This window comes from Polistes dominula, unplaced genomic scaffold, assembly GCF_049000335.1.
Source record: "Polistes dominula isolate Pdom_NZ unplaced genomic scaffold, Pdom_raw_medaka contig_286, whole genome shotgun sequence".
NCBI classification, from domain to species: domain Eukaryota; kingdom Metazoa; phylum Arthropoda; class Insecta; order Hymenoptera; family Vespidae; genus Polistes; species Polistes dominula.
Genome location: NW_028300851.1, coordinates 472,501 through 485,206, shown reverse-complemented (window position 1 = coordinate 485,206; position 12,706 = coordinate 472,501). Strand labels below are relative to the sequence as shown.

The following is a 12,706-nucleotide window of genomic DNA, read 5'->3' as shown; positions in this document are numbered from 1 at the left end:
AATTTATCTTCCTGAGTTTCAAAAAAATATATATTATATTTACTTGGATTAGGACAGCGTATCTTTCTGTCGACAAATATTCTACAATTTTCGTCTCTATCTATGGCTATCGCATTCAGCATTCCATCTTGATGGATAGAATTTTGAAAATATTAGTTTTTGTCAGGTACCTACATCGCAAGATCGGCTCCATATCATAAGAAAAGAAATATAAGAAACAGGGAAGGTCTGTTGCAACTCGATCTACATTTATTATCTTTATTATCGATGCGATAATATTCATGCCTATAGTTTTTTTTACAACGTGTCACATCTTTTCGATTGAAAAATGTTTCTATTTTATTGAAAAATTAGTATTAAATTATTTATTTCGCAAATATTGTAATTAACAATTACGAAATATATAGAATATAATAATTGTATTGTCTGCAATATTTTACAAAAAAATGAAATGATCATCAGATACATCAGAGAAAAAAAATTAAACAACATTGTAGAATATTTTTCTTATAAATATCCAAAGACATGTTTTTTAATTATAATGTTTGCGTATTTAGGAAATTTATACTAATTTTTCAATAAAATAAAAAAAATTTTTAAGATGTTGAACGCCCAGCGTAAATCCGTGGAGCTTACCACGGAGCTGAAATTTGAGACTCGTAGTGTACACAGTTCAATAAACTGAGAGAGCGATACGATTCAATGCATTTTTTAGATTTTTCGTAGTTCAGATCTTTATTTAGACGAGAGTATTTAGAAAGATAAGTTTGTGGTCCAAAGAATAAGGACGAGATATGTTATAAATAATAAGGGTCTCGAAGAGTGGTAGGCTACAGAGTTGAAAAAACATTTCTAGAGAATATCTTTATTAGATCTTTCATTGAATTTTACCAGAACCTTCGTTCAGTCCAGCAGTATTTTCCATATGATTTTCGTAACGTCTTTATTTCATCTATCCTAAAATGTTTGTTATATAGCGCAAGAATGTAGATAAAAACGGGAAATTGAAAACCATACTAACAAAAAAAATTTTATACCTGAGTTTCAAAAGAAGGATTATTTATATTTACCTAATTTCTGACGAATTATATTTCGATTGATAAACATCCTACCATTTTGGTGACTATTTATAACTATCGCATTCAGAATTCCGTTTTTATTGCTTGAATTGTGAAAAGTGCACTTTTTATCAGCTATTCCACCCAGAGACCATACCGGTGACCCTTATTATATATAGTAATAATATTATATTAAGGGGTAAGTAATAATATATAATATACAATTAATTGCTTCTACTCTGCAATTTTAAACAAATTTTTTTTTTTTTTTTTTACATTTTTCGAATGTATATATATGTAGAAATATTGTGTTAAAATTTCAAAAAGATCCGATGTCTCTAACTACATTTTTTTGCTGCCTGAACGTTACTATCTCGGACCGCTCTCCTGAGCGTTCGGCGCGCACGGTTCTTATATCGGCTACGGAGACTCCAAGACTTTTAAAATGCTGCTTTATTATCATCCATACGGTAAAGATTTCATTGTTAAAAAGTTGAAGTGTATTTTGCATGTGACAAAACATATTTTTAAGCACGCTAATAAGGCAAGAAAAGCTCTTATACAAAAGAAGAAAATTGAAAAGAAAAACGCCGAACTGCAAAAAAAAAAATAAGAACTGTAGCAAAAACAGTAGTGAAGAGAAAAATGACTGTTGTGAAAAAAGTTCCTGAAGTAAAAACTAAAAATTTACAATCAAATTGATGAAAGCACTCTCAGAGATCTACGGTTTAGCAGTCAGAAGAAATTTGAATTTTTCATAGGATATGCGTAACGAGATTTGGGCAGGATACTACCACAAAATTTCGACTGATGCCAAGCCGAAGCATTCTAAGTGTTCCATCGACTGGTGAAAGTACCTCAAATCTAAGGCACATGGCACCTAAACACATGTTTAACGGCAAAAAAGTTGTTGAAATTGCGTGCAAAGTTTCGGCATGTATCTTCAACGAAAGATTCCGAACAGTGATGAAGATGAAGGAAACGATGGGCATGAAAATTGGGCCAGGAGCGATCGACTTTGCTAAAAGACGCGACGACCGACGTATCGAATCTGCGAACCGTCGAAGCTCTGAGTGCTCAAAAGATGCCAGATCAAAGTGGAAGAAGGCAAGACTGGAAGAAATTGAAGAATATGAACAAGAAGAAGGTCTATTGTACGGTCCAGGCATCGCAGATTAAGTTTAGGTAAGAATTTTTAACGATTTTGAGTAGAAAAAAAAAACTTTAAACGCGTTTATCTCGAAAGTATGTTTTGAAATACTAGCTCCATCGTATCTCACGAACCAGTAAACCGATTCTTATAAAATTTAAAATTTTTACTATTTATTTTTAGTCAAAAACAATGAAAAAAAAGGTCAAATTTACGTTTTTTTTGTAATTTGTCCACCATTTTTTTATTTATTGATAAAATTTTTATATAAAACTGTCACTTTGTAGCTGAAGTCATACAGAATATAAAACCATTTTACTTTTATGTTTCAGGTAAGCCATTCTCAAGTTCTGATGGAGCTACCAAAGCACTAAAGTTTTAAGGTGTTTTCTTATACTACTGTTTTTGCAATAAAAAATTAATTAAAATGAAAAAATAAAAATTCATTTATATAGTTTAAGACTCAATTTAATTAACCAAACAACAATTATTTATCGATATCTTTTATAGTTTTCTTGGAAAAAATTCGCGAAAATAGCCTTTTTTTAGGTGCTCAGAGTAGAAGGTCCCCTTAAATAAATGCTACAATTATCTTACTCTTGAAACTGTGCATTCGTCTCATTCTCTCGGAACGTTGATTTTTGAAGGTTTCACTTCTAACACGTGTGATTTGCGCACATGATTTTTTTTTCATATCCTTTTTACGTTTACCTTATTGCTTTTTTTAGCTTCTATTAATAATAAGTAACTTAATTATTTGAAAATTTAACTGACTTAAGTTATAAGCACAGGAATAAAAATTGTATAATACTAAGTGTATGTCACTTTCTTTAGGATTACTATTTCGTATAATATATGATATAGTATTTCTGTATATTCAATATTAGATTGGATTTAATTGATTCATAATCAAATACGAGGTCGTCGCTAATTCGTTATTAGCATGTTTTAGTAGGAAAACAAATTTATACAAATTCTTTGAAGAAAAACTGATTATTTTTTAAGAGCCTGTCATTTTATTCACAAAAATTCAGTTGGCTCTTTCTTATAAATAATATCTTGGATCCAGAAAAAGTAGGAGGAAATGCGTGTATAAGAAGAATACGAATTAGGATCACAATTTACATTGCCTGCTTTTAAATTTGCACTAATTCCAATACTGACAATACCTCTTAGAAACCATAATCCACCAGTTTCGAATAAAATTCCTCCTCCACCATCACTCTTACAGACAGATGTTCCTAGAATAAATGTAATAATTGGTTCATATCATTTATAAATATATAACAATTTGGATATTTATTGTTATCTATTACCAACCTTTTGTATAGCCTGCACAAAATTTGTCACTCGTTATATATTGTTCATATATATAAGCACTTTTTATATTTTTGCATTGACTAGTAGAAACGTAGGGTAGTGTTATTAATTGAAGATTAGTACTGAGTGACCCCCCAGAGGCAGTAAATCCAAATCCAGCAACTATTCCTAGTCCAGAATCAATAAAACGATCATTTATACATGCTGGTAATAACATATGTTTAAATACAAATGGCTCGTCAATTTCCAAGAGAGCTATATCATAAGCATAATTCCCTGCTGAGCCCAAATATTCAGAATGAACATATATAATGTTCCGATGTGAACATTAAAAGTTTGCAGACCTGGTATGCATTCTATCGGATCTGGTGTCCATTGACCTTTTCCGTTACATCTAACTTGATCCCTTTGTGTGGATAGGACATTCAAATCTCTCTTATAACCGTTTCTGCAACTTAATTTAGCTATTGCTTCAGGTTTAATATCAGACTCGCAAAATTCCCATTCGTTGTTATATGTACATTCAGCATATGTTGATGCAGAAACCAATGAATCACAAAGTATTTCTAAGATAATAAAAACAATTAGAAAGAACACAAAGAAAATAGTTTAAAGTGATACAAAAAACATAATATACACATGACAATCTTGAAATCATTCTTGTAATAAGAATATTCAAAATGAAATTCATACCAATACAAACTGGAATATTTATCCATTTTCCACTTACGCTACGAAAAACGTCACGGAAACCATTTATTTTTTATCCAAGAAAACAACTATAAATAAGATAAGACCCTGCAGGTAACTCTAAACCTTCCTGCACATCGCAATCTTCTTTTGATTGGCATTGTAACTCATGTAATTGATGATTACCATTCTCTGGCTTAAAAGGTGCCTTGCAAACAATGGGTTTTGTGATCCATAGGGAAAATGTGGTTGTAGTACTTAGTGAAGGTCGTAGGAATGGGGCAGGTGTTGTTGCAGTCGTTCTTGTTAGAGTTGATTCACGAATGGTGGCTTGTTCAGATCTTTCTAGTTCTAATAATATATCACGGATCCATCTGGTATGGTTGGATATACGAGTGTATAGAAAGTATGATTTGCTATCACAAATAACTGAACCATCCATCCGTGTTGCATTTAAAGAGATACTAAAAATACCTCTTAGAAACCACATACTGTTACTTTCATAAATCAGTCCACTTCCGACGACACCTTCACAGGGATTCCGTCCTAGAATACAAATATTAATTGTTAGGTAATAATTAGACAAATGCTTAATTTTGTAAATCGATTTTGATTTGCTATCGACCATCTATAAGACCAACGCAAAATTTATCCAATGACTTGTATTTATCAGATTTCATGGCATTATTGGAAGAATTGTATTGATTTAGCGGAAGATAAAGAAATGATGCGTGTTGTAGATAAAAACTATTTTGTCCAGAAACGCCTCTACCAAATTGTTCTATTCTATCTATTCCATCCTCAATAAAAGTATCGTCTAAACAGATCGGTAATAAGAAATCTGAGAATACAAAAGGCGTTTCAGTTTCCAAGATTACAATGTCCGCAGTCAAATTTCCTTTTAGTCCCAAATATCTTGTATTAATGTAAATGTTTTTCACCTGAAAAATAATATATTAATAGCTTTATTTTAATTCAAATATAATTAATGTACATAATATTTTAATATGTAATATTTAATTTGATATTAAAGTAAGTTCATGAAAATTTTCCACATACTTCAGACTTATGAATCATAGCTACGATGATTAAGAATGTTTCCAGTAGCTATATGATATTTATTTAGGTTTTATGTCCTTTGATTGATTTCGTCGTAAACGCAATGCGCTGCGGTAAGAATTCAATTCTCTTTTATAATTGTTGCTCCGCAAATAAATACCTTCGGTTCGTTTGGAGTTTTTGTAGATATAAATTAATATCCCATGGAATATAATGGGCGCTGGCCCATGCTGCTTTTGTTAGGATAGCGTCTGGTCTTGCAGGAAAAATTTAGCATACTAAAAAATGAAATTAAATAAAAATTATCATGCATTATTTGACAAATTTTATAGTTTATTAGTATGACTTTTTAATGATATTCCATTATGTAATATTTATTGATATTATTATATAATGTGTAATAAAACTAATTCACAAATGATACCTTAAGATAAAACTAGTAGAAATTATTTCTTGCATGTTAAAATCTAATAATACTTCTAGAAAAATGTTTTTCTGAATATATTATATAAGCGTTTAGGATCACGTTTATGTAAGTATAGTTGGAATTATTTCGGATTTTGTGTAACACAACTTGTGTGAGTTTACTATTCATTCTTAAATATCAGAATTATTTCAATTACGATTACTTGCATGTATTATAATTCCGAATGACAGTACTTAGGATTATGAAGTAAGTGAGTCATTTTTCTTATCATAAGTTTACAATTTTATCCTGCTACAACCAAGATGAACATTAAAAAACAGCGCACCTGGTAAACATTGTAGTGGTTCTGGTTCCCATTCGCTTCTTTCGTCACACTTTACTTGATTTCCTTGTGTTGATAGAAAACCTCCAACTTTCTGATAATCTTTGTTACAGTTCAATAATGCTAATGTTCCAGGCAAAACTGGAGATTCACAAGAAACACTGTGACCATTAAATTTACAAATAGCATTAGTTGATACTGAGGCTAACGATTTGCAACCTATTTCTACAATGATCAAAGAATCATTTACGAATATATTCAATATACTAGAAAAAACATATCGTGTATATATTGATTACTTCTCTGCTACAATAAAATTTATAAATCTTAACTATACACACTGGAATATTACTCCAATTTCCACCGGAACCACAAATTGCAATAGAACAACCTTTTATTTCATAGCCCGGATTACATTTGAATAGCAAAACGGATCGAAAAGATAATTCTGTCTCTTCTTCTTTTCCTTCGTAATTATTTCCTGCGTTGCATTGTGCATTAAATATTTTCCAAAAACCATTATCAGGCTGGGGAGGTACTAAGCAAGTACTTGTTTTTTCTGTAGAACTTGAAGGTTATATGAATATCAAGAAGGCTAAGAAATTTAAGCAACTGATTAACTATCTTATTAATAAATTTACTAAATAAATTTAATAAATTTAATAAATTTACTAAAAGAAATGCACAGAATAGTTTGCAAAATCTTTTAACAAGAAAATACTTTTTAAACCTCTAAGTGTAAATGACGAATCACTAATTAAACATCGTGAAAAAGATAAGTTATTTACTTTTTAAATTTTCGGGCTTGTATATTTAAAACTAAAATTGTTGATTTTGAATCGACTTCCATGAAAATAATTGAATAAAGCTTTTGTATCCTGATCAATGAGTTTTCTATCAAACTCTTATATTCATTTTATTTTTATATTTAAAAAAAACTAATTTGAATTATTTTCTTAAAAAACTCACACCATTACAAACATCTAGTCTTATCATTTTGTCTAAAGCATCAAGTACATATAAAAAAAGTTAAAGTTTATATATATCTTTCAAAATGCTAGATAATATAATGTAATTGTATTACTTACAGCCAAATGAAATTAAAAGCAAACACTTTCTATTGACGATTTCCATAATAATGAAAAGAAAAATGTAGAAAATAAACTTATTCGTGAAAATATTATTTCAAATTACTTTGGTATTGATTTGTCTGGTATCAAGAAGAATTCACCACTGATTGCCCATTGATTCCGCAGTACATTCTGAAACAATTTTATGTTTGCTATTTATTATATACGTGATATCAATACATGCGACATATTGATATCATGATTAAAATTATGAGATAAATTTATATTAAAAGAAAATTAACTTGAAAGAAGTATGAATCAATGTTGAAACAGAGATACGCTAAATTTGTTAGTCGATATAATTATTGTCTAATAATAAGTGTATATCACTTGTCTCACCATTGCCACTTTAAATAAAATATAACATGATAACTCTTAATTTTATGTATTAAATAACCTTTTATTATTATTAAAGAAAATTCTGAAACTTAGATAAATAAATAACTGCCATTTTTTGAGATTACATATTGGTGATTTTTAATATCCAGCACTACATTAGTAACGGAACATATATATTTTTTTTAATTATTTATTGTGGAAATCAAGAATATAATATTTTACCTCAATCGCTATCAGAAATACTTGCCACCAGAGCGGTTCCTTTTATTGCGAGTAGATCATGAAGATAATAAGACGTTATTTTTGTGTAAAAAAGTTTAATGAATAGAAATATATCTACCTAATTACCAATATACTCAAAGAATTCCTTTAAAAACAGTGCCATCGCTTTTAACTGTACCTTGAGTCGCCTTTTTCAAAAATATCACATTTTATTAACCCTTTGACTACGGCAGACTTTGACACGCACTGGCCGTACGGTACGGTACGAATTTACTCGCGACGTCCACTAGGTACGGCAAAATTATTCGTTAGACATGCATTTCTGAGGAAGTATATTAAAATATTTAAAATACTAAAATTTATTACATTAAACGAGTATTACTTGAAGTGAACAATAATTTTAAGCTTTTTTTAAATAACAATATTTAATTTTTTAAATAACAATGTCTAATAATAAAATTTGATAATTTAATAACGTATGATATATTTCAAAACACGGATGAATACATAATCCTACATTACACTTTTACATTCGTAATGCGTATCTTTTCTCTTATCCTTTTTTGCACACATTATACATCTACGCCTTGCACTTTTCCGAATCGCTGTATTGTTTTCATATGGAGACGGAAAATTCTTTTGCGTCAAACGAAAAGGCTCATTGTTAATATCTCTACCTCTTCATTTTGATCCATTGGTTTCATCTAAGTATTTTCTTAATATTTGTTTTATTAAATTTAAATGAATCAAAATGAGAGGTAATGGAGGAAAATTGTTATAAGGCAAAGTGTAATTGAAATTGAAATTCAAATTGAAAATAAAACAAAAAAAGATTTTATATTTTACATAAAATATAAAGAACAACATAGCATTTAATCATTGTGACATTGTAAACCCGATCCTTTTTAACCAGATCATGGATGAAATAATCAAGGATTTAAAAACTTCTAGAAAAGAAGTCAAGTTCAGAAAGGAAAACATAAAAATAATATTTTACGCCGACGACGCTGTCTTTAGATCGGAAGATTAAGGGGTTACCCCTACTTGCAACTTTCAAAAAATCGATTTTTTTTTTTTGCATTTTTTTGAAGTAGTAATATCTGAAAATATATTCTGAAAGTTTGAAGTCGATCCGAACAAAATCAACTGAGATGTGAGCGTTGAAAGAGAAGGCTCCATTTTGTAAACAACCGGCTAGTCTCGCACCAGGCGCGCTTGACCCTCTCTCCGTTTCAGTCTATTGTTATATGAAAAAGGTTGTATACCTGAGTTCATAACGTTCATGTAATAGACTAGAATTGGTTTTGAAACGAATTTTCGTTGCCTTTTATGGTGTAAATTCGTCAGTGTAGCTCGAAAGTTCGACTATATCAGACGTATTTATTTCCATCGTTCTCAATATTATAAGCGCTGTTTTTATTTTTTTACATTAAAAATGGATCGAAAAATGGGTTCGCGAGAATTGAGAAGTAGTGAAAATGTACGGAAATCTCGACCAAAAAAAGGAAGAGTGTTTTTAATCCGAAATTGGCCGAAACGGAAAGTACAAGTTTCAGTACGTCTGCAAAGAAACTAAAAGATAATATTGATATGACTGTATCTCAGGATCCTACTATCGAATATCGCATTTTGAAGTTTTTTGTTGTGTTTGCTGCTATTTCAAATTTTGTGAAGTGTAAAACGTGTGATGGAAATATTAAATTTGAAACTGCTAATTCAAGAGGACTAGGTTTCAAAGTCGTTCTGAAATGTGATTCATGTGCAGATAATTATATACCATCTTCTCCTTTTGTGGCTCATTCGTATGAAATAAATCGTAGATTTATATTTACTGTGCGAGTTCTCGGCATAGGATTGGCTGGAGCACAAAAATTTTGCGGATTAATGGATATGCCAAAGTTTCTTACCGAGAGTACATATACAATGATTTTGAAAAATATTTATGAGTCTGTGAAAACCAGTGTAGATATAATATTTAAAAAAGCTGTACGAGAAGAAATTGAAAGTACACCTAATGCAGCAGACGATGAAACTTCTAAATTAACAGTTTCCGGAGATGGATTCTGGAGGAAGCAAGGATATACGTCGTTGTTCGGAGTTTCATCAGTCATAGGCTACTACAGTGGAAAAGTACTTGATCTTGTGATGAAACATAAATTAAATGATGCAGAATACGAAGAATGGTTGGAAACACACAAAGATGAATGCAGTGCAAATCATGAAGGCTCCGCGGGGAAAAATGGAGGTGGACTCTATCATCGAAATCTTCAAGCGATCAATATCAAAATATAATGTCGTGTACCGCTATTATATTGGAGATGGAGATTCGAAGACGTACACTGGGTTAATAAATTCTCATCCTTATGAAGATCTACAAGTTATAAAGAAAGAATGCATCGGACACGTTCAAAAGCGTATGGGATCCCGCCTTCGTAATCTGGTAAAAAAAAAACAAAAAGCTTGGAGGTAAAGGAAAGCTGACGGGTAAATTTATCGACAAGCTCACGGTGTATTATGGACTGGCTATTCGACGCCATTCTGATTCTGTTAGCGGTATGTATGAGGCAATATGGGCGACCTTCGACCATTACAGTTTCACCGATGAAAAACCAAACCACAAGAGATGTCCAACTGGTGAAGAATCGTGGTGTTCGTATCAACGAGCTCAGGCGAGAAACGAAGCTTTCCAACACGAGTACAAAGCACTTCCATCGGAGGTATTGGATGCCATCAAACCTATATACACAGATCTAAGTAATGAAACCTTACTTGAAAGATGCGTCGGTGGTTTCAATCAAAATAGCAATGAAAGCTTCAACCAACTCATTTGGAAAATCGCTCCAAAAATCGCCTCAAGTGGAGCAGTTGTTGTGATTTAGCAGCTTATATTGCTGTTGGATTATTTAATGAAGGTTCAAAATCATTGTTATTTTATTTGAACTCAATCGGAGTGAGCTGTGGTCGCAACGCACACGAATACGCTGAAAAAATCGATGAAGGTCGGATTGCACTGGCTGACAGACGTGCGGCTGAGAGCACTCGTGAAGGAAGATTATTATGTAGACAAAGGCAAATCTCCATTTTACAAGCAGCATCATCAGCGGAAGAACTTCTGTATGGACCAGGAATAGATGACTCTATGTAAGTTTACAAAAAAAAATTATTTTCTTCGTGTAAACTGGAATGGAAACTTTAATCGCGTTTTTCTCGAAATGGCATTTCTGAAGTCAGTGACCAAGATTACTCGAATACTAATAAACCGATCATCTTCAAATTTTACAGGCTTCTTTAATACCTAAAAATATAGTCTTTAATCGTTCGATTTTTTTCCTTAAAATCGAACCATAAATTTTGACTATTCCCCATTTTGTGAAAAATGAATATTTTTTTAAATCCTTCGAATAAAGACTAGTTTATACTTATATCTAACTAGATCCGTCCGAATTTGTGGTTTCAGACAATCCACTTCGCCGCAATGTTGGTCACCGCAAACCGCCTAAAAAAAAACATCATTCATTTGACTGTCATTTACCACTTAATAATGTATTATTTTTCAATTAAAAAATTACTAAAAAGTTCTCCAAGATGTGTACTTTAAGATGGTATATTAATCAAACAAAAAAGTTCTATAGTTTTATTTAAAAAAATTCATGAAAAAGGCCTTTTTTTTTTGGTTACAAGTAGGGGTAACCCCTTAAGATTATCTGCAAAAGATTTTATATAAATACAAAAAGACGACAGGAAATCTTAACATAACAATTTTGGTACAGAAAATAGAATCATTCACCATCTCTGAGAAGCCTAGATAACGCAAGTTAGCAGTATACAACAAAAGTATCTACCAAGTAATGCGATTTAAATACCTAGGAGTGATCATTACGAAGGACAGGAAACTAGAAGACAAGGTATGAGACCAAACCCCCCCCCCCCCCCCCCCCCCAACTAAGGCCTTCATAATCTCTTGATACCTTAGAAATATTGTATGGAGAAATAAACATATGAGCACCAAAAGCAAGATACGAGCTTACAAAACTTGCGTCAGACCGATAATGACCTACACGGCAGAAACAAGTAAACGTACTATATTAGAGCAACAAATAGTAATTATTTAAAACTTAAAAAACATATATACCAAAACCACGCGTCCTGTGCACATTTCTGGCGAATGCTTCCGTAAGGTGATGACACTTCGGCGGACTGGACTGCCGAAGTGAAAGGTTTAACAATGTTTTTTTTTAATTTCCAACTTTTTTTCACGGTATCGATACTTAATGCTATCTATAATCTTAAAACTATATATATAAGGATGTATAATAGAAACAGTGTTAGAGAGAAAGAAAAAGAATACAATACATTTAACCTTCAGACATTTATGAAAGTCTACGTATATTTCTAGTAAACTATCGAGTCGAAAACCAAACAAAAATAGGCGAAAACTAAAGAAAAACAGCGGAGCATTCGACACTTTCAAAGATAAACAGTGCAGTATTTAATTCTTTTCCTTTCTTTCGACGAGTTAACAAATTCGAAACTGAAATGTATAAATGTATATTAAATAATTTTACTTTTAACGTTAACATGTCCTAATTTTAATATTTGAAAATGTATTTTATTGCATAGAATGGTATAAAGAAAGGTTACTTATCTTTTAGGTTACTCTTTACTGAGTTTGCTGATACAGTAATTGTTTTATTTAGACAAATTTAAAGAATTGTAATTAATATTTTTACTAATATTATATACTTCCTATATAACTTTATATAGCAGTTTAAAAATTTTATCACAAGCGAACAAAGTTTCAATATTTCGTTCATTCTGAACTTTGTCGATTACCACATATTTGGTTTATTGTCATGCTTATTTGCAATTCAAGTTCATATGTTTTGTTTATTAGGGTTTAGCGTTATTAACTCTAACTAGCTTTATTATCTCTTTATTGTTTCTCAATAATACAATATCTTTCGCGTATCTTAAAAGTTGCTTTGAGCC

General features: G+C 31.1%; 3 protein-coding genes across 3 annotated transcripts in view; 1 reads left to right on the top strand and 2 right to left on the bottom strand.

The window, feature by feature from the left end:
- Nucleotides 1–582: 582 nt before the first annotated feature.
- Nucleotides 583–2,359, top strand: LOC149033821 (uncharacterized). Its single transcript, XM_089169856.1, has 2 exons — nt 583–1,528; nt 1,820–2,359. The coding sequence occupies exon 2, from the start codon at nt 1,869–1,871 to the stop codon at nt 2,235–2,237; it is 369 nt and encodes a 122-aa protein (XP_089025982.1). The 5' UTR covers nt 583–1,528; nt 1,820–1,868; the 3' UTR covers nt 2,238–2,359.
- An 842-nt stretch (nt 2,360–3,201) lies between these two features.
- LOC149033820 (coagulation factor X-like) lies at nt 3,202–4,247 on the bottom strand. Its single transcript, XM_089171331.1, has 5 exons — nt 4,232–4,247; nt 3,873–4,094; nt 3,529–3,804; nt 3,334–3,449; nt 3,202–3,216 (listed from the first exon to the last, which is right to left on the bottom strand). Exons 1-5 carry the CDS (start codon nt 4,245–4,247, stop codon nt 3,202–3,204), a joined length of 645 nt encoding a protein of 214 aa, XP_089027457.1.
- LOC107073434 (vitamin K-dependent protein C-like) overlaps nt 3,202–12,706 on the bottom strand; it is a 71,572-nt gene continuing 62,067 nt past the window's right edge. Inside the window, exons 2-10 of the mRNA XM_089169800.1 lie at nt 7,115–7,288; nt 6,368–6,593; nt 6,030–6,251; nt 5,278–5,555; nt 4,844–5,159; nt 4,259–4,764; nt 3,873–4,094; nt 3,529–3,696; nt 3,202–3,449 (exon numbers count right to left, since the gene is read on the bottom strand). Of these exons, the coding sequence (XP_089025926.1) occupies nt 4,292–4,764; nt 4,844–5,159; nt 5,278–5,295 (807 nt within the window). The 5' untranslated portion in view covers nt 5,296–5,555; nt 6,030–6,251; nt 6,368–6,593; nt 7,115–7,288 and the 3' untranslated portion in view covers nt 3,202–3,449; nt 3,529–3,696; nt 3,873–4,094; nt 4,259–4,291. The remainder of the gene's footprint in view (nt 3,450–3,528; nt 3,697–3,872; nt 4,095–4,258; nt 4,765–4,843; nt 5,160–5,277; nt 5,556–6,029; nt 6,252–6,367; nt 6,594–7,114; nt 7,289–12,706) is intronic.